General features: G+C 43.9%; 1 protein-coding gene across 4 annotated transcripts in view; it reads right to left on the bottom strand.

The window, feature by feature from the left end:
- The window catches only part of PRKCQ (protein kinase C theta), a 168,647-nt gene that overhangs the window by 108,410 nt on the left and 33,069 nt on the right, over window positions 1–27,168 (bottom strand). The window contains exons 1-4 of one of the 4 annotated variants that reach the window (XM_087857743.1): window positions 14,020–14,044; window positions 9,154–9,280; window positions 5,095–5,294; window positions 1,122–1,182 (exon numbers count right to left, since the gene is read on the bottom strand). In XM_087857743.1, coding sequence (XP_087713869.1) covers window positions 1,122–1,182; window positions 5,095–5,294; window positions 9,154–9,271 — 379 coding nt within the window. In that variant the 5' untranslated portion in view covers window positions 9,272–9,280; window positions 14,020–14,044. Of the gene's footprint in view, window positions 1–1,121; window positions 1,183–5,094; window positions 5,295–9,153; window positions 9,281–10,005; window positions 10,027–10,393; window positions 10,629–14,019; window positions 14,045–27,168 lie in introns of those variants that run through there. The other 3 variants (XM_045812956.2, XM_087857742.1, XM_087857744.1) reach the window with 3 other exon arrangements.

The following is a 27,168-nucleotide window of genomic DNA, read 5'->3' as shown; positions in this document are numbered from 1 at the left end:
TAAATCCATACAAAAGCCGAGCAAATACTGTAATCAATTTCCCAGTACCGATCATCCAGCTTCAATAATGACCAGTCCATGGCTACCATTTTCCAATACACGCTAACTGCTACCCACACCCACATACCAACGGGCTATTTTGAAGCAAATGCCTGGTGTTACATTATCTATAAACATTTTAGTATGTATCTTAAAGATGAGGACCCATTTTAAAAAATAGAACTACAATACCATGATCACACCTAGAAAATTACTAACAATGCCTCCATATCACTAAACATCCGGTGAGGGTTCAAGTTTCCCTGATAATCTCATATGTTTTTTTTTTTTTTCAATGTATTTGTTTGAATCTGGACCCAAGGACATTGGATATGTGAAGCCCAAACCCAGAAAGCACCACAGATCTCTAAACCAGAACTTGTTTCTTGGTAGTAAAACTAATTGAGGAAAAAATAAAATCGGTTCGTGATCAGTAAGCATGCACATGCGTCCTGAGGTTCAGGACTGTAGGGGTAGCAGCACTTGTCTGCACAGCACTTCGATGCCGGAGTACAAACGCGACAGAAGGAACGGGCAGGCTGCCACAGGCCCGAAGCAGTCTGCTTGTAAGCGTCACCTCTGTGGTCCACGTCTGTGCGTGACATGGAAATGACACTCTTGAGCAATGCACGTTTTCCTTCCTGTTCCTAAAACAATTCCAGGTGACTAACTTGAAGCATTATTATTTGGCTACTAGCATTATGAAAAATACTGGTTTCCTATTCATTTTGTATTTTACTGATAGTGTGTTGGCTTGTTTTATCACTCATTGTGACATGTAAACAGAGCCTTTTGGACTTACGTTATATTTCCAAACCAGAATAAAGACAGACTCTAAAAGCACTGGGCATATGAGTTCACACTATTTAGAAACCAATGCTAGAAATGTTTTCTATTTCTATGTGTATCTGGCCCAGATAGTAAATTTTCAACTAATATTTGAGCGCCACTGAAAACGTTTGAGAAAACTTGTTTCCTTTTCTCCTGATGATTTTCTCTGCTATTGCAGAAGTCAAACCGATAACACACGAGGAGAAAGGACACGCCGTCCTCACCCCCAAACAAGACAAAATGTCACTTACCACTCATTTCCAGAAAGTATCTTGCATTCATGAGCATTCGGCCTTGAGGTTTCAGCTCTAACTGATTGAGAGAAAAAAAAAAAAGAAAGCAAGCTCAGGCAGAATGTGAAACAAGCACTAAGTTTAATGATGTCCTAACTGGCCAGCGTGGTGACGGCAGGAGATTTCCAACGTGGAGCCCAAGACTGCCGCCTGCTTACACTTCGCTCATACCGGTTATCATCAGAACACCCATGAATACAACCTTTCTTTATTAAAACACTTCAGCCACTCATTAATTTTACTTGGACATCAAAATTTCCATAAGGCAGGGAAAAAATTCTGCAACGGTTTCTGTTTGATATTCGTGCCCCAGCTGCTTCTGATCCGCGTAGTTGCTAGTGGGGCAGATGCCGACCTTCATCACGACAAGAGAATCATGGACATGGGACCAGCTAACTGGCGGAACAGTAGGTCTTCTGGAAGGAACGATGGGTCCTGCTCTGAGAGTGCCTACCCACATGCCTCTAGGTGAACCAGGCTACGAAGTGGGAGCGGTGTCATAAGGAGAGACTGTTTCCTTGGGAAAGTGCTGGATAATCGACCAAGGGAAATTTTGATTAGATTAGTCCAAGAATGGATAAAAATACATATTTCAGTAGCATTACATAGAAGAGACCAGAACAGAGCGCCACTGAAGGGATGATGCAGGATATCATGTGCTGTGACGAGGGAGAAAATGATAAATCCAAGAGAACTTGACTGCTGCTACTAACACATTAAAACCACAGCACGAGAGCATCAGTGTACTGAAAAGAATCAGAAGGTGAACTGAAGGGGCGCCTGGGTGGCACAGCAGTTAAGCGTCTGCCTTCGGCTCAGGGCGTGATCCCGGCGTTATGGGATCGAGCCCCACATCAGGCTCCTCTGCTATGAGCCTGCTTCTTCCTCTCCCACTCCCCCTGCTTGTGATCCTCTCTCTCGCTGGCTGTCTCTATCTCTGTCAAATAAATAAATAAAATCTTTAAAAAAAAAAGAAGGTGAACTGAAGGTCATTATTGATCATTACACCCATGGGTTAATGAGAATAACTGAGAAATAGTAAGAAATGTTTGGTTGAACCCAGGACCGAATTTGAATTGTGGTTAAATAATTTCCTGGCTATGTAACCTTGTGCATGTCACTAAGCCTTTCAGGATCTCTGCAAAGCTGACATAAAAGTGTCACAGCATCACAACTATTGGAATTTTACAATAACATAAGCATTTACTGCTTGGTCAACTATAAATCCTCGTTGTAGCTTAAACAGATCAATGAGAAGAGAAGTGCTTTTAACGTCAAGTATATATACCCGTTCTCTGGTTTGTGGAATAAGTAATAAAGAGGGGGACAAAAAGGGAAATAGAAGAGCAAGAAATAAGGGGCTGGTTCCCAAGTGAAGTGGGGAAAATTGGTACCGGGGAACCACAAAGTTATCAACATTCGGGACTTAGTGGTGATGGAGGAAATTGAACTAGTTAGCTGCTGGAGAAACAGTATCCACAGGAAATCACATCACATCATGCTTTTGAGAGTGAACAAGAGGTAACCATACGAACAGCTGAAACGTTGGGAAAGCAGAAGGCAAGTCTCAGTGTGGTGTGTACAGACTGGATGAAGTCTGTGAGATGAAGGGCAAATTTCAGAAAATAGATATATATATATATTTTGTGGGTACATCTTTTTTTTTTCTTTTTATGTTCAATTAGCCAGCATAAGTGTTTGATGTAGTGTTCAACGATTCATTAGTTGCATATAACACTCAGTGCTCATCACAACACATGCCCTCCTTATACCCATCACCCAGTTACCCCATCCTCCCACTACCCTCCCTTCTGTAACCCGCAGTTTGTTTTCTAGAGTCCAGAGGCTCTCGTGGTTTGTCTCCCTCTCTGATTTCTTCCCATTCCGTTTTCCCTCCCTTCCCCTGCAGATATTTTTTTAGATACAGAAATAATTTTTAAGAAAGTGGATTTCAATAGAGCAGGGGAAATCTAAGTCCAGAACACCCCGTTGGCCCTTACACACAATAAATGAAAGTAAACGAAGAAATATTCTTGGGGGAAAAAAGCTGTAAAATGTAAAAAGGTTGCTTAAATTAAATGAGGATCTGAAGGCCACCAAGTGCTTATGTCTAAGTAGCCCCAGAATGCAAAAAAAGTGAAAACTCTGACAAGAATAAAATCAGAAGACACCTGGGCGAGAAATCCAATACAACTTTAAGGGATATAAATAGAAAACCAACCTGCTCATCAGTGAAGCCTGAACAAATCAATTACAAATTAGTTATCCGTTTGTTAACTGAGAAGGAAATCACATAGCATGCTGTTTTTTTTTTTTTGTCTTTTTGTTTGTTTTTAAGATTTTTTTTTTTTTTGGACTCAAAGTAGGTGAGCTTTTTATTATCACCCTTTGCCAGCATAAGATTTTAAGTCATCTCTACACCCAATGTGGGGCTCGAACTCACAACCCCAAGATCCAGAGTCACACACTCCACCGACTAAGCCAGCCAGGCCCCCCAAAAAGCATGCTACTTTTTAAAACTTCGGGATTTGGTGACTCTTTTTTAAAAAATGAGGCAGAAAGCAGAAAATAAGGGGGGATGAGTGGAAAACCGGGTAACATTTGGTTGAATTAATCTCTTGTTCTAGCTGAGCTCAGTGCCGCCCCACCTCAGGCCCCGAGCAGACTGGCGTCTCACACTCCCCGGGTTGTGTAAACCTTTGCACATGACGTCATGCACCTGTGACTCGATTCAGTTATTTAGCCTGTTCTACCTGCGTGAGCAGCGCCCCCAAAATGAGATCTGTGTCCATGATCATTTCTCCAACCAGACATAGAAATGCTCCAGTTACTGCTGGGTTACATTTACTGAACATACCTAAGCATGGGAACTTAAAAAAAAAAATCTTAGCATATGTGTATCTTTAGTGACTTTAATGACTTTAGTGTCACCAGCAAAAATGTGTGTGTGTGTGTGTGTGTGTGTGTGTGTGTGTGTATATATATTCTCCTAAAAAGTACTGATTTTTTTTTGAGGTCCAAAATTTTAAAATGACACAAAAAATCTAGTTGTCAGGTTTCCATCATTCTGATTTTGAAACCAGCAACTTCAAAATCTTCTGGGTGGAGTTGTTAAAAATCAGAGTTATAGGAAACAAGAAGCAAAAAGTTTAGAGTCTCTCCTTTTGCATAAATGATAAAACCTTTGAAACATTTTCTGGGTTTTAGATCATTTAATAACAGTTTTTACTGGTGTTTGTGGTTGTTTTGTTTTTTCATTTTGTGGACCCCAGAAATTTTCATGAGAATTTTTTACGCTTTCATATTTCACTCTTTCCTTTAACCTTTCTAAACATTCGCTACCCAGAGAGTTATAATCTAAGTTTTCAAAAACTTAGTGTAGCAACATGGGTTGTGTGAGATGTACTATTTGGTACAAAGCGAGCTAAGTGAATAGTTATTGCTAAAACAATTAATAGGGATTGGCAAAGTACGGAGAGGGAAGATTACACCTCACATGGATTTTTGCTGGTCCCTTCTCTTACCTATCACCTTATCTAATCTAAGATATCTTATCAAGAGATCTCCCAGATACGATATCTCAACAGATAGTCAACAGCTAGGTTCCCAAGTTAAGGGGAATTTGTGACATTTCGGAGCTTACTTTCATACTATAAATCAGTAACAATTCTTCATAGCCTAAGAGACCTTCTTCTACCTTACACAGGAATCTAGATATTTGAATATGTCAATATGTTTAACAGTCCACAACGAACAGTCATTGTCATTATCAAGTCATCAGTGAGTAAGTGGTAGGGAATCTGTTTACCCAAGACTAGTGTGTCATAATTTCAGGATGACACTGACACTGTCCACTAGTCTTCAGCGAGCGTGGTGCTTATGACTTAGTGGTGTGGACACTTTAGAAGAAGCTCACGGCCTGGATATTTACCCATATCTCTGCCTTCCCGTTGTTCTTCCTGCATCGCTCAGCCAGAGAGGAGAGCTCGACAGTCGTTTCGGATATCAGGTCCATGTTCTTGCCCTTCACAATGATCTGCATGACTCTTCCCTTGTTGATGTGGGCATCAAAAGTGCTGTCCCAGGGCGGGTACATAGTTGGCTTTTTCTGGATATACATTTGCCCATTCTCTAGGAACAGAAGGATATGTTCTCATTACACCTTTAGCCAATTCTGGGAAATAATTCAGCTTGACAGTGGCTCCGCTCCCTCTGGTCTCTAGGATATATAATTCCATTGGGAAGTCAAAAGTAACACGTAAAACAATTGGAGACAATATAGGATAGGAAGAGACAGTCCCAAGGTCTACATGCAAGGTGATACGTTAAAACTTAAGAATCAATCTAGTAACTTAAGCAACAAAAATATGATAATGTCTTGGACTGGCAATGTTCTTTCCCTATTCAAGTTAGTTGCTTTACTTCAAGCAAATAGAAAGACATCAGGGGCCAAGCCTGCTCTACTTGGGAGGGTAGAGTGACCTAGGTCCCACTCTCTACATGTCATACACTTTCATGCCTCTTGGGATCTTCCTTTGATGATCTACAAAGGGCGGACACACAACTAATTAATTTCACTGTCATCTGGTTAAAAAGAGTCAATAGAAAACTACTGTGTGTTCATCTGGAAGACTCCATGGCATAATTTAAGGCTTACAGCGAATGTTCCTTAAAAAGACATTTAAAAATTTTCCGTTTGACATAAATGCACTGTGAGGTAAAAACCTTTAAAACACAACAAGCCGTTATTTCGTTCTCTAATTCTAAAGTAAGGATACATTTTACATGCACCTTACGCAAAAGCTAACAGGTAACTCAGAGAGGCGGTGGTCTTAATCCGTGGGCTCGGGGAAGCAGGCTGCAGACCTACAAGTGAGAAAAGGCAGGCAGGTGGGAGACCTGAAGTGGCTGATGACAAGAGCTATGGTCAGGGTGGTAAAGCGGTAAGGAAAACCTCTCCAGAACCACCAAGTGATTGGGAAAGAGTTTGCTAGAGGGATTAAGTGATGTTGGCATCTCTTTCATCCCCACTGGATTTTCTGTAGTGTTTTTTCTTTAATCATTTCAGGACCAGCAAACTGAGTGTTGGTTTCTTGTGATAATAAGCACACTAAGTGGCAGATTTAGCAATTCAGAGATGTTGGTAAAGCAAAAGGGAAAAATCCATTTAAGCATGGAAACAAAGCAGCTGGGACTCCTGACGGCCCCTTCTTTCTCATGCACGATGTCAAAGCGGAACACGCAGCCAGCATTTGCTAAGTTGTCATATGGGAGGTATACAAGCCCTTGAAGAAACAGAAACTTCTAGTTTTAGATAAACCTGGCTATTAAAAGGATAAACTCTGACAATGTCGAGGGTGGAAGAGGAAGGGGAAGGTTTTTATGGCTTGTTTAAAAAAATTTAACTGGAGATTGGACTTGAATTTTAAAAATACCAATGGCAATTCTAATGACCACAGTAACATTTTACTTCCACAGACGGGAAGCCCCTCTTTCTCATAACGCCTTAGTGGCAACCTTTCTCCACACCCCTGCAAGGGACAGTGATGCCTGCGGGAAGGCTCTTCTCAGCCTCTCATTCGCTAGGTTTGTAATCGCCTAAAAAGAGGACCGGAACTCAGGATCCTACTTACAGTGAATTTTACCATTTCCACAAGGCTCCCAGACTGACAACACTCTGCCCTGTCTGTCCCTGTTCTGTCGACTCATCATGGGAAATGCCATCTACGGCCTCCAAGATGGATACATTTTTAAAAATTGCTGCAGCCACTGTAGAAAATAGTATGGAGGTTTCTCAAAACTTAAAAATAGTACTTCCACTGCTGGGTATTTACCCAAAGAGAACAAAAACACTAATTTGAAAAGAAAGATTCACCTCTATGTTCACTGCAGCATTTACAATAGCCAAGATACGGAAACAACCTAAGTGTCCAACAATACACAAACATATAAGGAAGATGTGTGGGCGCGCGCGCACACACACACACACACACACACAGAAATATCATATGACCGTAAAAAGGATGAGATCATGCCATTTGCAACAACATAGATGGTCTAGAGGGTATTAGGCTAGGTGAAATAAATCAAATCAAAAAAAGACAAATGTCCTGTGATTTTTTACTCATATGCAGAATCCAAGAAAACCAAATTAATACACAAAATGTAGAATCAGACCTATAAATATGGAGAACAAACTGATGGTTTTTACAGGGGTGGTGGGGGATGGGAAAAATGGGTAAAGGGGAGAGGGAGGTCCAAGCTTCCAGTGATGCAATGAATAAGTCATGGGGATGCAAGGTACAGCACGGGAAATACAGCCAACGGTATCGTAATAGTGTTGCACGGTGACAGACGGTAGGTATTCTCGTGGCGAGCATAGCATAACATACAGACTTGTCGAATCACATCAGAAATGAATATAACACTGTGTGTCAACTGTAATCAAATTAAGAAATCTAAGAAAACATAAATTCAATAGAAGTCATACTTGAATTGTGATGGGCACAGTGATTCCTTTTCAGAACAAAACCAAAACAAAATGAAAAACCCAAATCTCCGAACTCCGCAGGCTAACCTTTTGGAAAAACAAAGTCTTCTTTTCTGACAAGGTCTCTTGATCCACATGGCTGATCAGACCAAGTTCAAAGGCAAGGCCAAAAGAAGAAGAAGAAATTTTAAAAAGGCTCTTAGGAGGCAAATGTCAGCGAGGCCTGTGCTTATAGAGAATGGGATCCAGGAGACCCATTAAGTCAAAAGTGCCTTTGAAAAACTCAGACCTTTTACACTTCAAAGGTTCCTGTGACATTTGAAAGGTTTTAGACTGGGAACAAGTGCCATTCTCACTTTTAACTGAACAGGAGAGAAGTCCGGGCAGAAGGGAAATCAGGGTGATTCAGGCCTTCTCAGCTCTGATGCACTCACAATGGCTAGCAGGGCGAAGTCGGTCATAAAGCACAAGCCTTCTAAGGGAGGAAAAAGCCAGCCTGGTAGGATTTGGAAACCCAAGATTCCGAGCTGGAAACTCCTCGTTGGAGGTTCTCAACTGCTGGATCGGGTTCCTCCTGCATCTGTAAATGCCTCCCCACAAGACGCCTTTTAAGGACTACACCATATCAAACAACATACCCCTCTCTGTCCCCAAGCCTTCGCGCCCCACTTTGCCTGCTTTGGTTTTCTGCCCAGCGCTTCTCATTACTCCCTATATCCCCCTTTATTCCATGCCTCTCCTCCTCTGCTGGAATAGAAGCTCTAAGAAAAAGGTACTTTTTCTCTCCCATTGCACACTAGACACTCCATAAATCCTTTCTGCATAAATCAGCTGGAATGGCTCCTATAGTTACAACCAGCCTGCACTGGTGTTAACCACATGGCTCTACAACGTGTCTACTGAAACAGGAAAGGTATGCAGGGAGATAGAGAAAAGTAGTGAGATTCCGTGGTGAGATTCGAGGAAGAAGAGCATTATTTTAATCGAGGGATCTAAACACACGAAAGGAACCTTGGGATCTGTCACACTTTGCCCCACACCGTGAACTGCCTGTAAATATTTACATTTGACAAAACAGGACAATTCATTCTCTCATCCAGGGTTTTGTAAATGCATAAGTAAGTTTTCTGAAATTTGGATTCCAATGGCTACCTATTCTTTTAACATTCATCTAAGCTTAGCCCAAAGAAATAAGCCATCGTTAGGGTTCATCGTACGATTATGAAGACTTACTCTATCGGTAATCATTGGAAACAACCAGGGTTAACACTATGGGTCCCATGTTCTACTCGAGCTTCCCAGTAGATTTTATCAGCCCCATTAACTCCTCACATCATGTCCTGGCTCCCACACCCCTGAGCAAGTACTTGGCTTGGCATCAGTTTCCTACGCTGTAAAATTAGATTGAACCAGATGACTCTAAGTTCCTGGAAGGACTTGCCTCCTAGTTCACAGCAGGACCTTCCTCCTCCCCCACCCCGAACACCCACTCAAGCTTACCCGATTCAACGTATTCTTTGACAAGCACAGCGCAGTAAGGGTTAACAGCCTCTCCTTGACAGGACTGGCAGGACCCACAGTCAAAGTTGGACAAACCAATTCGAAGAAATGGTGACATGGTTGCTCCCTGCAAAACGACAAAAGACAAATGCTATAAAATAAATTATTTTCGGTGTCCCATTCCCATTCATCCAGTCCTTTATCACCAGCAGCCCAGGGGCTCAAATGGCTCAGCTATCCATTCCAACAAACGCCTTTACTTCCCCTTCTGCAAAGGACATTCCTGGGCTCACCCCAAACCACAGACTGACTTGCCAGCGAAAGAGGCTTTCTGGACGTCTGCATTATTCGACCTCATCAGTGAGAACTATAATTCCACTCTTAATTTAATGGAGTGACATTTAATAGTTGCAGAGAGAGGCAAAAAATTTCCAACATTTTATTTCTTCTATTATTCAAGTAGGTACCCGAGAAACAATACATAATAACCAGAAAATGAGTTTAGAAAGGGTGAGTCTATTTTAGTCACAACAGTTAAATATGACACCACAAAATTCTTACATGGGCTATTTATGTGCGTGACGCAGTTGGCTCTGGGCATTTAGCAGCTGAACTCTGTTTACTGCAGACATTCCAGAAAGGTCTACTTTCTTCACAGTCACGTATATGTGTATATATGTATGCATTATGCACATACATATACGTGTATTTATCTATATCTATAATAAGTCTTTGAACATTATAAACCACTTCAAAAAAGCCTAAATCATTGCCCACCATAAAGTCATGCTTTATCATCTAAGGATAAACAAAGTACTTCACAAAAGCCAAATTACCAATAATTATTCGTACCTTGAGAGAGAGGTGAAAACCATCATAATGGTGCCTAACAGATTCTAGGATTCCAGTCTGATTTCGCATCTGCCAGTCCTTCCTTGTCTTTTTTGGCCACTTACCTCAACTAACCACCCCCACCCCCAGTCCCCACTTTTTTTTTTTTAACCTACTTTTCCATGAGGTCCCCTTCATGTGAAACTATCATCTGGTATTCAGTGGAAAGTTACTTCTTTGCTGCTTGTCTCTTCTTGAACTGTTTTCTCCTCCCTACTTCTCCCTCACTCTCTTAAGTAAGCCAAAGATAAGAAGAACAAAGCATGAGCTGTCCCTTCGACCTTTGTATAAAGAAGAAAGACAACTCTTCAGAATAATAGGAGCCCGCAGGTGAGCACCAACGGCATACCTGGACATCTGAGGCCCATAATCCCGAATCTGGTAGAGCCATTAAAGACCGCTAGTTCTCCGAAATGCTGGTGGTCTTTGCGTATTGTTTGAACCTATGGAGACAGCTTAGGGGTTCTCGACAACTGCTATTAACTTCATGAATTCTAAGGAAGTCTCAATTTCCCACAGTGTAGCAGGTGTAATTAAAGGAGACGGTGGTAGAATCATCATATTTGCCAGGTGTTCTTAGTCTCTGGAACACATTCTGTGTAAGTCACACTGTTGAAACAGTTGCTAGATGACTTCTAGACGTGTCTTTAGGGGCCCCCTTCATCTTCTGAGTTTAGGATTCTTGGACAGGAGCCAAGCTAATGACTGAGAGCACGCTGGAGAAAACCTCCTTGAGAACCCCCCTTTCCTGGGTCACATAGGTCTTCTGGACAAATCTATCTTTCTGCGCTAATCAGGAAGGATCGCCAAAAACTACCCTCATTTATGAGGGTGCCATGTGCAGACACTCTGAAGATTTCCTCAACACGAGTAAAGGTGAGTAATTAATTCGGATTTGAATTTGGAGGGATCACTAACTCACAAAGCCTGAGTTACAACCACAGTGACCTTTAGTGACGGTTGTGTCACTCTGCTATTTCCAGGCTGGGTTCAGAATTAGCAGCAGCAGCTCAGCACGCACCTGGGAAAGTCTGTCCGGGGAGCAGAGCGAAACCTCTAGGGTGACCAGGGTTTCTGGTACAGTATGGGAGAGAGTCGTGGTGGAAGCCTCTCCTCCAGCACGCCTTGCTTACACATCAGTGGACCTCCTATCTCCCTAGCAGTCCAGGTCCGCTTGCCCCAGCCCCTCCCGCGTAAGCATTTTGGCAGTTTACACAACGCATGCACCTGTTCCATGGCCAAGCCGTGGCCTCTCTTTCTAAAGGTCTAGTCACGGTGACGCGATCTGACAGTCTGACATCTAGAAGACAGAACTGGCATCTGTGCGCTGCACCCATCCTGTTGTTCCCTCAGCGGTGCGCTTTTAAGGCAAAAGAAAGCATTTTATTCCTGAGCTACTCAGAACTTTTCCCCCTCCTGTAATAGCAATGTGATCACTATGCAATATAAAGAAAATACACAAAACTGGTAAAAAAGCCTCCTCATAGTTCTACCAGCAAAAGCAAATCACTATTACGATTTTGATGTGTTTTCTTTAGTCTTTTTTAATGAACAGGTTTTGTGGTTTTGTTCTAAATGCTATGCTCTTACTGCGTGTATGGGATTATATTTGGCTTTTGATTTTTTATTTTATTTTGTTTTTTTATTTTTTTTAAGATTTTATTTATTTATTCGACAGAGATAGAGACAGCCAGTGAGAGAGGGAACACAAGCAGGGGGAGTGGGAGAGGAAGAAGCAGGCTCATAGTGGAGGAGCCTGATGTGGGGCTCGATCCCGTAACGCCGGGATCACGCCCTGAGCCGAAGGCAAACGCTTAACCGTTGTGCCACCCAGGCGCCCCTATATTTGGCTTTTTAATTTAACATTTTACCAGAAAAATTGTCCAAGTTAGTATGTTATCTTTGCAAGCATCCTTTTAATTCTTGCACCATAGTCTAATGAGGGGCAGCTCCATGATCTGCTTTACTAACGTCTTATATGTTTAGACTGTTTCCAGATTTTCCATAATAGAAATATAGCTGTGATAAGCACCTTTTTACAATTTTTTTAAAATTTAGGAATATTGCCTCAGACTGGATCACTGGGTATTCAATATTACTACATCAAGTGCTATTACTATTTGTAAGTCTTACACATTTAAAGAAAATAATAAAACCTAAAGGCAAAGACTTAACAGGGAAAATATTCATGGCAAGTACAATGAACAATAACTAAGCATCATTCTTACATAATAAGTGTACATAAATTTGTAAAAACAAACTAAACAAAAACTGCCTATGACCCAAGTAATTAGTGGCAATGACACAAACTACACCAAATATTTGAAAACACCATAATTGTAACTGGGTATGTGGGAAAATGTTCAGCCCTGTGAGCAATTTAAGAAATGCAAAATAAAACAAGATATGGGGCACCTGGGTGGCTCAGTCAGTTAAGCGTCTGTCTGACTTGCTTTTAGCTCAGGTCATGATCTCAGGGTCATGGAGTTGAGCCCCACATGGGGCTCCGCCCTCAGTGGGGAATCTGCTTGAGCCTCTCCCCTTCCTGCACTCTCTCTCACATAAACAAAGAATTCTTAAAAAAAAAATTAAGCAAGATACTATATAATTGCATTTACACGACATTCTTGAAAAGATAAAAGGCTGGAGAGAGTGGTTAGCAGGGGTTTGGACAGGGGACGGGGTATTATAAAGATATAGCATGAACAAGTTTTGGAGAGAAGATTAAGCCTGATTTTGGGCAGTGATCACAGAAATCTAGATTTAAATTCACAGAATTATACAGCAAGAACAACCATCAATTTTGCCATATGATCATTTAAAGACCAAAATTTTAAGATATGCTGTTGGCATTTCAAGGCATGGACTATAAATTCAGAGGTTATATAGATAAAATGCACGTTAGGTACAGATGAAAGAATACACATTAGGAAACTGGGAATTCATATAATAAAACATTAAATTAAAATCTAAAGTAATCAAGAGTAGCTTCAATTTACTGAAGGGAAAATGTCAGAGCCTTAAGAAAAATAAATAGCTTTTACTCTGCTATTTAAGCTCTTTCAAAAATTTTTGCATTTTGGAGCAAATAGCTGAGAAAAAATAATATTCGAATTTGATGATGCATTTTCTTTGGGGATCCTTAATACTCAACTCTTGATTTAAACTATAATCATAAAATGAGTAAAATACTTAAAATAGAAAATACAACACAATGATACTTTTTACCCACGCAACTAGCAAGTATTTTTGAAATGCTCTTACCTAACACTGGCAAGGACAACACGAATCCTACACTTTGATATAATGCTGTTGTGAGTGTAAATTTCCAAAACCCTGTTGAACACACAGACACACACCTGTGTGTATGTGCAGTATGTGTACGTATGTATATATTGAGAGCCTAGAACATCTGTAATTAGCATATAAGGGTGAAATTAACACGAAGGATTTTTGTGGGCTGGCCTTTTGTGCTCAGAGCTTGATGGTAAAGGAGAAGGGGGATTTCCCTGGGTGCTAAAATAGAAAAGGGAATTGCTATGTATAATTATACATGCATTGGAATAGCATCTATCAGAGATGCCTTCTCCCAGTCTCTCTGTGGAATGCAGATTTCATAAATGTCCTCTTTGCTGGCCATTCATGATGGCCTCACCCTTGACAACAAACAACGTGTGTATAGGAGTGCCTGGCCAGGCTGTTCTGGGCAGTGCAGCAGTCAGGTCCCTCTACAGACCTCTCTTTGGAAATACACAATCACACATTCCATTCTCTCCTGGACAGCTCCTGAGGACCCTCGACCTGCCAGAGCTGAGCAGAACTCACTGTCCTGCCTTTCGAATCTGCCCCTTCTGTTTTACCAGGTCCGTGACTGGTACCATGGCTCTCAGCTCAGCACTCAGAGGTCACCTTTTCCCTCTCTCGCCAGAGCCCGTCTGCATTGTTCCTTCCCGCTCCCCTCCCTGCTCCACTCACCTTAACCGGACTCCACACTGCACCAGCTCACATGTCACTCTACCCAGTCTTGGCGCCTCTCACTCCTGGTCAGATCCGCATGCTGCAGCCCAAAGGATCTTACTTAGGACCGCGTAGAACTATTGCAGTCTGTCTGATGTGTCAAGCTGCTTCCCAGCTCTGGCCTTTTAGTAATACTCTTCCCTCTCCCTGGACCGCCTTCCTATTTCACTCCATCCTCTATCTGCACCCCACCCCCACTTCCTCATCTTTCAAGTTCCTCCTCAGTCCCTACCTCCTCTTTGAAGCCTTTCTTCCCTCCACCTCCATCATCCTCCCTCCAGCACATCTTGGTAGAGTCCACGCAGCCCTCCAGGTCCCCCACAGCTTTCTGGGCAGGGCTGTGAGCCAGCACCTGCCATCTGTACTTGCCACGGCTTGCCATTTCCCATTTCTGAGTGGAGTAGGTCCTGTCACTCAAATTCTTTGTCTCCTGGTTCTCAGCCTCCACATTTGGAGGACATAGCAGAGCGCCACCAGGATTTCTCTTGCTTCATTCTGGAGGTACTACAGATAGTCAGAAGAAGGATGTGACTCAAACCAGAGCAGTCCCTCTGGTTTCATCCGCAATGTATCTAGCAAAACCCCTCCACAGTGAGTGCATGTGGGTGCCTTAATACTAGACCTGAGCTGTGACAAAGGGTTTTCTCGATTAACACATTCCTTTGGACATTTCAGTTAGCTTTGTGGGGTTGTGGAGGAGATCCAGTGCAGGTACTCACACAGCCAGATTTCCCTATAATACTTAATTATTTGTATTGGTTCACATTGGTCTTACCCAACAAGGCTGTGAGCCCTGAGAGTAGGGACCAAGCCTTAATCAGCCATGCATCTCCAGGGCTGAGCCCTCTGTCTGATATGTAGGAGATACTCAATGCATTTTTGCTGAGGAACTTAATTTTCAAAAGCAATGCTTTTGAAATAATCTCTTAATCTTCATGCATTTCTTTTACCTGCAAGGATATCCTCTGGTCCAACGAGGCAGCAGGCTGTAGTGAAGTCACTACAAGGGAAATGTCCCAGGCATTGTTACAGACAAAGAACCCATGGCATTATGAACTCAAATGCAGGAATTACGTAGCCTCCCTAAGCCTGTTCTTTCATTTGGAATGTGGGAATAGTGCCATTACTTGTCTCAAAGGGCAATGCGGATGGAATGGGCAAATACATGGAGGTGCTTGGAACGGGGCTGGCACACAGTAAACTCAAAAATATTTGTTGTTATTATTATTACTGCAACTCTGATATATTTTCCGACAGACTTTCCTGACTTTATTCGTTTGTACCAAAAAAGGGCAGGAAGAGAGTAGAATCTTTTAGGAGCACATCTGCGCTGAATTATGTGGCCTCCCTCTGTGCTCTGCCACGGATCTCCCATAAAACCCCACATGTATCTCTCCGAGAGCACTTATTACCCTCTGATAGAGTCATCTCAATGCCGACACTTATCAAGATGGACGTCGGTATGCCCACCCAATCTTCTGTGCTTTCGCTATCTCAGCTGCAAAATATCATCTTAATACGTACTTTAAATTTGCAGAGAATCTTTACTCTTATGACTCAATGTTTTCACCTTTAAGTGTGATCTCATTTGTCTTTAGCAAGCAGCTCTGACATGGGGAGATGGCCAAGTATAATTGCTCAGCGGCAGGCTTAAGGTCATACACCAGCGAGTGCTGAACTGAGAATTCTGGTCTTGACTCCCTGGGTGCTGACTCACCTACTTAACCAGACTGACTCACCCGCCACCAATCAAATCTTCCAAATGCTTTCACAGTAATGTTAAGGATTCCACCACCTAACAAAAGCTGAGGAAGAGAAGTTCCATAGAAATAGAAAGCAACAGTTCTATATGCTCTCGTGAGCTTAAAAAACAAAACAAAAAACCCCAAAAAAACAAGAACAACAAAAAACCCCCCAAGACTTCTCTTTCTCTGCAGCAAGTGAAATAAGAATGAGCATACTTCTTTATTTAAAAACAAAAGTGTGGCTAGCATTTGTATTACTATAATTTAGCCGAGACGTCTCAGTGACAGAGGGAGAGTCTCGCAGAAATATCAAAACCGAAAACATGTAGAAGAGAGAACACAAACGAATCAACAGTCAACCTGGGAACGAGAGACAAAAAAGCATTCAATGGCATCCAAATGGGTCAGCTCGGCCAAAGTTTGGGAAATTAAACATCAGACAAACATGAGCAAATTAAGTAACATCTGTAGCTTTTATATTTCTCTACAGATAGAAAGGTTTCCTGGGTAGAAGTGACTGTGGTAGAAAATAACCTATAAATTAAGAATAACTTGCCTTGCAATGGGCAGAGAAGAAAGATGGTAAATAGTGAACGATCGAATGAAAAGTGTTTTACCAAGTTGCTAAGTCTTCTACAAAGTAGAATAAAAAGAATCAGATTAAATATTAGCTCTTGCCCACAAATATGGGCTCAAAAGTGAATTAAAATAATAAGCATGACCTAAACATAATATTTTAAAATAACCCCCACAGTATGTGTGCAACGACTAAAGAACGTAGTAAGCCGAACATGCATCCCGCTGTTAGAACCAGGACGGAAGTGGATTTGTTGACGGAGCTAGTACTGTCCTCCTACCTGAAAACACTAACAAGACATCCCCCACCAACAATCAGGGACTGAACTGTGTCCGCCACCAATTCACACATTGAGAGCCTAAGTCCTCATATGACTGTATTTGGTGTTAGGGCCACAAAGGAGGTAACGAAGGTTCAAGGAGGTCATAAGGGTGGGACCCTAATCCAATAGGATGGTGTCCTTATAAAAGAGGAAGAGACACCAGAGATTTCTCTCTTTTCATGATGTGAGGACACAGTGGGAAGGAGCCATCAACACGCGGGAAGAGAGCTCTCACCAGAAACCCACTTTGAGGGTGCCTTGATCTTGGACGTCCAGCCTCCCAGTCTGCGGTGTTCTGTCATGCCAGCCCCAGCAGAAAAGAACTAATACGACCAAAATGTAGAAACAAATATTGAAACACAGAACACACCTGGATGACACTGTTCCTATCCTGACGCTCATTTTAACGTGTGACATGAACAGGTCGTCCACTAGAGCAGAGCTCTGAACGGATTGTACCAGTGCTCGAGCGCACGGTCCCAGTCCTTGCTGAGTTAAATCCTGGCTTCTTAACCTGTTATTCCAGAGCCTCCACGCGTTGGCTCCCACGTGCCCTCCCCACACAGCGCGCCTCTTAATGCATCTCAACTTCCCTGGTGCTCAGTGCACCCCGACCACCAATCTCAGTGGCTGTGTATACCCGTCCCTCCGTTTGGAAGGCTCTGTCCTCTCCACCATGCACAACAGCCATCCCCCAATCCTTCTCATTTTGGGGGGACCTCATTCATGTACTGCCTCATTCAGAAATCCTCCCTGCTCCCCACAGAAAGAAGAGTGATTTATCCGATGGGTAAGTTTTAGAAGAACAAACTGCACCTGCTAAGCTCAGACCCTCCTTTCTTTTGGCGGGGGGGATTTGCTGACCCCTCAGCATGTTTCTCCACTGTTCTCTGCCATAAGCAGGGTAGGGTCCACCCACCTCTGTCCGGGGAGGCCGCCGCTGTCCAGCATTGCCCGCGACACCATGAACAAAGACCAACCTATTTGCTTGAACACTTTAGCCAGATCCACCAATCCAGCCTCCAACTGACCGCTTTTCCCCCCATCTCTCCGACTTCTGATCTCTCTCTCCATTTGTTCCAAACACAAGCATAGCCTAGAGGGGTTATTCACTGGATCCCCTACAATTCACATGTAAATTCACATATATGTACATTATTTCGTCTTCTCGGCAAGTCCAGGAGGTGGGGGTAATTAACTCCAGTCTATAGATAAGAAGCCTGAGGCTTGAGTGGGTACCCGGCTTGCTGAGGGTCGCAGAGCGAGTAAAGAGCAGAGCCTGGACTCCAGCCTTGGTTGCTAAGCATCTTCAACCAAACCAGTTCATTATTTCTTGTTAGAAAATGCCTCCTAAGGTTAGCTCAGGAAGGAAGTGAGAGCATGGAGATTTCCCCCAGAGTGGTTTCCATCTGTCTGCCAGCCCCGAATTAGAAAGGACGATCAGAACAATCGGCTCGGGCTTTCCCAGCAGCCTCCCTGCTGCCCACTTGCTTAATGACCTTAGGTACTAATCTGATGTTTTTCTTTGTCAGTACCTGTGGTTTAATGATCTTTCTACCCCAGAGCTGTGAAAAAGTGGGTAATATAATTGGAGTCGAAGTTTCCTGGAATAGCATAAGCTTTCATCTGGAAGTGAGGTCAACACTGCCGAACTGGGTAACATCCCCGGGATGTCACCAGCGTGGGCTGTCTCACCTCCCTGCTTCTGCCATTCATGCTGTGAGAGACGGCGGCTTGGGATGCGTGAGGATTTGCATGGCCAGGGCCTAGAACCAAGCTGACTGCTTCACAGAAAGCTGGGGGACACTTGGTCTCCTTGGCACCATTTCCTAACCACAGTTCGGGTAATCACTTACGGTGTCCAAAGATGTTGTCTCGTCATGGAAGCAAATTTAATTTATGCTCTGTCTCTGTGTCAAAATTGACTCTGGAAAGACAATCTTCACCCCCCCCCCCAAGAACGCACAAAGTAACCATGACGTGGGTATGTTACTTAGCTCGACGGTACTGATATTTCACGATGTATAGTTACATCCAATCACCAAGCCGTATACCTGAAGTTATCCAAATTTAAATTGTCAGTTACACCTCAATCAAACTGGGGGGGGGGGGGACTCTTTTCTCTGCGATTCTACTTTTTGTCAACCCAGTAACTCTCAGGAGACACAGGATACTTGCTAATCTTCCCCAGGCACAAGAGTCAGAGTCTCCTTTCTGGAAGTGAGGTATCGAGTGAGGAAAAGCACACCACCTCAGCCAGAGGTGTCAAGTCAGCGCCAGGGCCCAGGGCACCCTGGCCAATGAGCACCTTGACTGAGAAGGTGAAGCTGGAGCCCACTCCGCTCTGGCCCTTGCATGGCAGGAGACGCAGCGGATGGAGGCGCACGGCTGAGCTCACCGGTGTGGAAATGCCACTGCCACGGAGAAAATCCGGCTTCTACAACTGCAGAGTCGGAGACAAATGACCGCATTTCTTTGCGTCTATGTTGCCATATCTGTAACATGGGGGAAATAATAGGTCTACTTCCTGGGGTTGTCATGGGGATGAAATGAACTAATTTATGGGAAATGCTTATAATACTGTTTGGTGGAATCACTTAGGACTTTCCCAGAGATTCCTAAATCCTCCCTGATGAAAATTAGTTGCCAATGATGCTAACTTGCTCAGTGGACTATGTTATACACCCAGACTACTGGCTAAGGAAAGAAGCCACGTGCACATCAATTTCCTGCCATCGCTCAGTAAGCCTCTGCTAAGGCTACCTGCTGTATACGGAGCTCTGTGCTGGGTACAAGAAGGAGGTTTTGAGAGCCTGGGCTCTACTGCCTTGCCCTTTGATCCTGTTAATAAAGTGATGTGGCCCGTTACCGTGGACTTTGCGTCAGAGACAGAGAAAACAAGAAATGGCAACACAGGCTCTCCCTCCTGGGTACACCACTAGCAAAACACCCCTGGCCTCCCAGTGCTGCTCTGAGACCACACCCCACTTCCTCCTGAGGGTGTGTGACGCTTTTCAAAGAAAATACAGTATTTGGTAGCATCACCACAGCGAACGGAAACAGCAGTGCTCAGTCCCCAGATGAACTAAGAGTTTTGTGCAGAATAACCTACAGGGAATCCTCCTCGCGAGAGCCCCGACTGGCAATGCTGATCTGAGTTACCGCCGTCACATGAAGAGTGCGGCAGAGAAGGGGAGGGGATGGGCCAGGGGTGGAGACCAGAAGAAAAGGAAAAGGCAGACTGGGGTCAGATGATCTTGGATCGATCTGTGTGCGCTTGGGTCTAGGGGAGTCACCCACATCTTGTTGCACAGAGAAATGTCCCCCCAACTTAGAAATGAGTGGGTTGTAAAAGCATGTTTGTAATTACAGCTGAGAATCCACGGAACCTGTGAAATTAGACACCATTTAGGTTCCCACACTAGCACATTCACTGACCTATTAATCTGTTCGTTCAGCATGAAGTCAAAATTAATAAGATTGACCAGCATTTGTCATTGTTCTGGGTCATGACATCTTCTATTTGTTTTTCTTCCTGAGACATGTCAGATTTATTGTAGGCTGGGTAACCCATTTGGGGTCCATTTTCTCCCTTTAAAAGCCACAGAAGACTCTGATCCTCAGGGAACACCCGTTGCACTGCGTGCGAAGAGAACATCCGTAAGTCGACCACAAGGGCGGTGGACAACCCCCTGGCTGGCAAGACGGGAACCCCCTAGCTCAGTGCTTCTCACTGAGTGTCAGCATCAATGGGGGGACGCTAGAAAGGCCAATGCCCAGCCCCAGCCAGACTCACTGGAATTAGCAGCTCTGTGGGCGGGGCTCAGCCATCTGCGGCCCTCCACACGCGAGGTGCACACGGAAGGTCGAGAAAGCGTGCACTAGCACGGATGCGACGAGGCCAGGCCCGTGTCCTTTGCATTTTGATGTGCCCAGCATGTAGGACAGTGCTGGGCACTAAGGTGGTTCTAAATAACTGGTTCTCAACCGGGGTGATCTGCCTCCAGGGGACGTTTGGCCATGTCTGGAGACCTCTTTGGTAGTCACAAGTGTCAGAAAGGGGGTGCGACTCTCATCAGGTGGGTTGGGGCCAGAGATACAGTTAAACAACCTCTGATGCATAGGACAGCCCTCCCCCCTTGCCCCCTACAAATGCATCAACAATGCTGGGGTTGAGGAACCCTGTTCTGACCAAATGCATTAAATGTGATGAAGCCCAGAGGAGTTCCCTCATTCATCCCTCACCGTCTCTCATCACCTCCCCACAGTTCATGAATTCCAGCCCCACAGAAAGAAGGGAGTGCACAGGCCTGGGGCAATGGGTCTCTCTCATCCATACCGCCTTCCCATCCGGGGACCACGAGTAGCACAGTAGGTGACATGCAACACGATCCCAATAAATGCCTTTTGAATAAGTGAATGGATAAATTAATTATGAATGAATAAATCAGAGAACAAATTAGTTGATGTTCTTTTTTTTTTTTTTTTTTCTTTTTGAAAGCTGAAAGGGCTCTTCGTCTTCGAGTGGTCTGTCCTCTCTCAGAAGCTATGAGGGGATTAAGGCTCAGAGCAGTTCAGGCAAGAGATCAAAGTTACCTGTCTAATCAGTGGAAGAAGTGTCACTGGGGCCCAGGTCCGCTGGAGTCTTCATTTCTCTCTCCGCCGTGCCTGTGTTCTGCTGCTGCGGGCATCATTCAGGGAGGGATGTGAACGGGACGAGTGGCTGGATTTATACTCAAGTACTAGAGGCATCAAGTGTGAGTACTGCTCGCCCCGAAAGACTGTGTAACCCGCCCGATGTGAGCCCCTGGGCCCGCTCAGATTTATGCGAGACGTGGCCGATGCTGTGAATCCTGACCGGCCGCAGCCTCAGGCACGGCAGCCAGGCACCCCGCTCGTGGACGGAGCTGGCCCGCTGCTCACCGTGCACATCCCCGAGGGGCTTCCTGCATTCACCACACACACACACAACGCGAAGACACTAAAAACTTTGCCTCTTTGAAGGAAAAAAATGGTAAAAAGAAAAAAAAGCATTCGATGATGGGATACAGCTCTTGCAAATGTCAAGCTCTGACCTCACTTGGTGAATGTTTAGCGAGCTCTTAAGATTATTTTGCGATCAGAGCCATTGTTCGCAATGTGCTTCAGCGCGTTCTTGGAAGACAACAATCTCTCGAGAGGACACCGCAGCATTTCGTAACTGCAATTTCATTGTTCTCCAGAGTGGAAGGTAGGAGGGGTGAATAAGTGTCTTCATTCTAACAAGGAATCCGTTACAGATTAGGGGGAAATAATAGGTAATATGCATAGAGTACTTGACAGTTTACAATTGGCTCTTCAAAAATGAAGGTAATAAAGAGGTTGCTAGTGCTAATAGGTCCTGGAAATTTCTTTTGTTTTTGAAAATTGGTTCTTCATCGCCGACCTTGAGAAGCACTGTTTTGTAGTATGCCATTTGTATCACAATACTTGCTAAATTGCAATCTGCTCCAATTTTCTATTTATCTTTTTGTATTCACCCCCCCACATACACACAACACTTGAATGTAAGCTCTTCAATTGCAGAAGCAATGTCTAGTTTTGGGGTGTTTTTTTTTTTTTTTATATAGACTTCATCTCTTAGAGCAGTTTTAGATTTATAGCAAAATTCAGGAGAAGGTACAGAGATTTCCCACACACCCCTTTCCCCCCCACAGTCTCCCCCACTATCAACACCCCCCATCAGCTTAGGATCCATGAACCCACAGTGACACACCATCATCACCCCAAGTCCATAGCTTACTTTAGGGTCCATTCTCGGTGTTGTGCGTTCGTTGCATTTGGATAAACATATGATGATAAGTCTCCATCATTACAGTACCACACAGAATACTCTCACTGTCCTAAAAGTCCTATGACCAGCCTATTCAGCCCTCCTTCCTCCCCAGCCCTAATAGATATTAAAATAAAAAAATAAAGGTATAATAATAGAAATTGTGTGGTGCTGGCTGCAGAAGAGTTGGGCAGATTGTCAGAATAAAATAGAATGTTCTGAAACAGATCCAAATATTTACAAAAGTGTTGTGTACAATAAAGATGGCATCTGAAGGCCGTGGGGAAGGAAGGATTGCTTCATCAATGGGGCTGTGGCCATTTGCTAAAACCTATATTAAAGCTAACATCAAAATAAAATTCAGATCGGTTGCTGATATTAATGTGGAGATAAAACCTCTCCACAACTAGAAGTACTAGATATGTAGATTAATAATGACGTCCTTTGGAATTAGGGAGGACGTCTCGAATATGTTACCCCAGACCGGCTCCAGAAAGGAATACATGTCTATACTATGTTACCTAAAAATGTAGGTGTGGTAAACATTAACAAAGCATAAGAAAAACCACAAATTGGGAGACACAATTGTAAAGCGTGTGGCAAAATAGTTGACAAATATGTGAAAAGCTATTGAACATCAATAAAAAGGGACAAACCTAATCATGAAATAGTATTTGCCTAATTAATAAAACTGGCAAAGTTTGAGAGCAGACATCTTACAAAATAAATATTACGAAGGGTGAATAAAATATGAAAAAGGTCAACTGCACTAGAAATAAAAGAAATGTAAATTAGCCAGCTTCATAATCCCCTCTCCGCAATTCCAAAATCCAAAAGGCTGAGAAAATACGAAAAAAAAATTATTCTGTAGTGTAAACCAATTTTATAGCAACACCGGATATGGGCTATTTAAGATCTAGTAATTGCCCTCCCCCAACATGCAGCTTATCAGGAATAGCTTGTAATATACAATGTATAACTTTATTACCTTTATAAAGCATAAATTTGGAAACAGATCTGGCCATAATAGTTTGGAGAAGGGACATGTACAATCTTTACGGAAGAAAATACGTATTGAATGACTTTAAAATAAGGCACGTACATGAAGGTACATACAAGAATGCTCACTGCGGCACTGCTTAATAATGGCCTGACTGGAAACAGCCTTAATGTCCAAAAATATATTATTGGAATATATTGTGGAAAATACAGTGGGATATTTTACAACCAGTAGATTGTTATTCACTAAAATAAAGATATTTACAGGATATCGTAAGCTAAAAAGGGGATATACTAACCATAGTATATATATCACATATATAATATATATAATAAAAACTCACTTAAAAATTAATAAATTTACACGCATAAATCTTAGTGGAAAAAAATCTGAACCAAAATGCCATCACTGGGTGGACTGAATTTTAGGTGATTTTTAAGTAGTTACTTTTGAGGAGTTTACAATTCTGAATTTTTTTTTTTTTTTACAATTCTGACTTTTAAAAATGATCTTGTATACCAAAAAGGGGAAACTGCTTTTTATATACTGACCCATCTTTCACTCCTACAATGATGTGAAGTAGGACGGATGGTTCCCATCACAGAGGAGGGAGAAACGGATGCCTGTGGAAGTTAGGACTTCCTTCAAGGTTACAGAACTTGCGTGATGGGGTCTACATGCTCTGATTCTACAGCCTGTCCCTCTCCACGGCGAGGCCTCTGTGGCCTGGCCCCCGATATCTCCTGGCGCACGTTCAGATCCCTAGCCTTGATCACATTTGGGAATTTAACAAGTCATTCTTTCATTTACTACCACCTGACTGCAAGCATCCTATGGAAGACACTGAGACAATGAAGCCGTAGCTCTTGGTTTCAGAGCTATTCCAATTCTTATAATCGGGATTTCTAATTTAGGAAAGAGTGGTGGTCCACAAGTCCATTAATAAGTAGCTTGTTTAGCTCAGAGAATAGATTTTTTTCCCGGAGAAAAAGTGCAGAACCCACATGTGCACAGTTTCTGACGTCCTGAATGATACTCAGAAACCACCTGGAGTGGATTTACGATAGACTTACTAGGAAATGCTTCCCACCCTCCCACGTGGAGTTTTAGGAACGTACCCTAAGGTAGCTGGGGCAGCCAGGTCAGAAGTTCCTCGTTTTCACCGAGCAGTGAGATCAGGTCCTTCCCTAGCTCCAGGACCCCTGAGGGGCTTCATGGCCAAGGGTGAGAGGAAGGGCCTGGGGAAGGATGCTGGGGAGGTAGCAGAAGTGGGGGAGATGAGACGGGGAGGTGACGCTGAGCGTGGAGAGCCGAGGTGCAGCAGGAAAAGAGGACAGACAGCAGCAGAGACGCTGGCTGGGGTGGGAGAGGAGACAGTGCGGTGGGGAGCGATGCCAGGGAAGGTGAATGAGGAGAAAAAGGAGGACGAGGGCAAGAAGAAGAACACGTGCAAATGGTGGTCTCCAAAAGAGGGCATCTGAAGGTTGGGGCCGCCCATGGTGCAAACCTTCCAACTGGCTCAGAGACGGAGAGCGGCTCCCTGATCCAGTCCTTCAGTACCCTTGCGGCTGGGTGTGGCCAACCACAGGAGAGCCTGGCTGATGTGCAGCCTCCAGGTTGGGCCTCCCTGCCTCCTGCCACTGGCTGGAATATGGAGGTGGGGGCACGGAAGCACCTTGGCAGTCGTGTTGGCAATGCGCTTGGCCACCGGAGCCCGGCTTCTCAGCGGGGAGAGAAGTCAGCTATCCAGCTTGGGCCGCTGGGATTCTGGAGCTCTGTACCAGCAGCCCAACCTACGGACTAACGAATACCGCCCTTCACAAGACATTAGTAGGAAATAAGAATATAACTGAAAGCATTTTCTGAACAATAATTATCCTGATAACAAAACAGAGTTTTATTCGTATGCTCTACAAAGTCCCCTCCCCCTCTGCTCCTTCCTCTTCTCTACCTTCAGAATGACCAGCCCATTCTCCCTGTCCTGCTCACAAGAAAAGAAAGAGGATGTGACAATGGTAACCAAATGGGGCATCCGGCATCAATGGCATGTTCCCGTCCCCACAACTGACAGCGTAAAACAAACCCTAACCATCTTCTGGGCACCGATATTTTCCCGAGGTTTAAAAATTTGCAATTCAAATTTGCCTGGGGAAGACCTCTGGGAGAGAAAGCAGAAGGAAATACATTGTATACTTAGTGCCTGTCATGCTCTCTCTCAGCTGCAAGAAGCAAAAGGCTGAGCTCCAGGGCACAGCCTTTTCCTCCTTGAAACAAAACCAAACCTACAATATCTTGAAAATACCCCTGCCCCTAATTCTCAACATCTCCCATGCCCAGCTCAGAGTGGAGTGAGCACTGGTCAGGCTGCCACTGCAACAGGCTGGCCATACTTAAGGGACAGAGAGAAAGGTCCTGAGGCGTGTGGGGTCCAGGAGCATGGACTGGTGGACGTGGAGAAGGGCTGAGGACTCTGGGCTCTTCACCAGGGGCATTTGTGAATGGCTCTAGGGAAGTGGGGGAGTCTTTTTCTCTTTTACTTCTGTTTGTTTTTAAAACCAACATTTCATCTTGTTCTGAAAAGAACTGAAAGCAATGAACTATTTCATTAATCTGTACCCCAGTTTACCTCTCAAGGAAATGAACAAGAATGAGGGATAGCAGAATCTGAATGATTTCCCATACCTTTCCTCCATTTGAACGCTGTGACATATTCAAGTTGATATTCTTTTTTTTTTTTAAAGGTTTTATTTATTTATTTGAGAGAGAAAAACCACAAGCAGAGGGAGGGGCAGAGGGAGAAGGAGAAGCAGGCTCCCTGCTGAGTAAGGAGCCTGATGGGGCTCAATCCCAGGACCCCGGGATCATGACCTGAGCCGAAGGCAGATGCTTCACCCACTGAGCCACCCGGGGACCCCTTCGAGTTGGTATTCTTACCTATAGTTTACAGATAGGGAAATAGGCTCAGAGAGGTGAGGACATTTGCTCAAGGTCGCACAGCTAATCGTGGTGGAGTGGGGACTGGAACTCAAGGGCCATGATGCTAACCTGAGGGCCTTCTGCCATCAACATTCTCTCCCCTTTATGGGGTCTGTTCTGAAAGACACACAGGTCTTTGATCTCCTGTAAGCTCAGTTCTGTTCTGCAAGTAATTATTTTTAATTACATCTGACGGAGAGAGTTATGTGGACATTTTTGTCGAGAAGCCTTTGGGTTCCCACCGCATTCTCTGCAGCTGGTCTTCACCGTGGAGACATGATGATTAAAAGGTATTATTCATCTAATGCTTCTCTAAGGTCTTCAAGGGATACCTTCACCTGAGTTGATCCCAGTAATGAAGACACACTCCGTGTCTTTGCAAAGCCGGTCAGGGGAGCAGGAGCAATACTGCCTCTTCCCGGTTCCACGTCCACGATGCCACACGACCCACACTTCCCCCTCCAGGGCCTCGGCCCTTCTGTGCTTCCTCCCTGGTGATGGGACCATAATTCCAGGACTCAGCAGTGAACGACAGAGACATGTTAGAACTTGTCTAAAGCTACATATACGGACCTTGTGGACACTCTCTGGGTTCAGCACTCAGAATCAAAAGTTCTTTCCAGAGAATACCGTGAAGCCTCAGATGTGCATTTAACTATGACAGTCCTTTTTTTT

The sequence above is a fragment of the Ursus americanus genome, chromosome 31 (assembly GCF_024610735.1).
Source record: "Ursus americanus isolate L20-20 chromosome 31, mUrsAme1.1.p, whole genome shotgun sequence".
NCBI classification, from domain to species: Eukaryota; Metazoa; Chordata; class Mammalia; order Carnivora; family Ursidae; genus Ursus; species Ursus americanus.
Note: the sequence above shows the minus strand (reverse complement) of the source record. Positions and strands in the feature narration are given on the sequence as shown.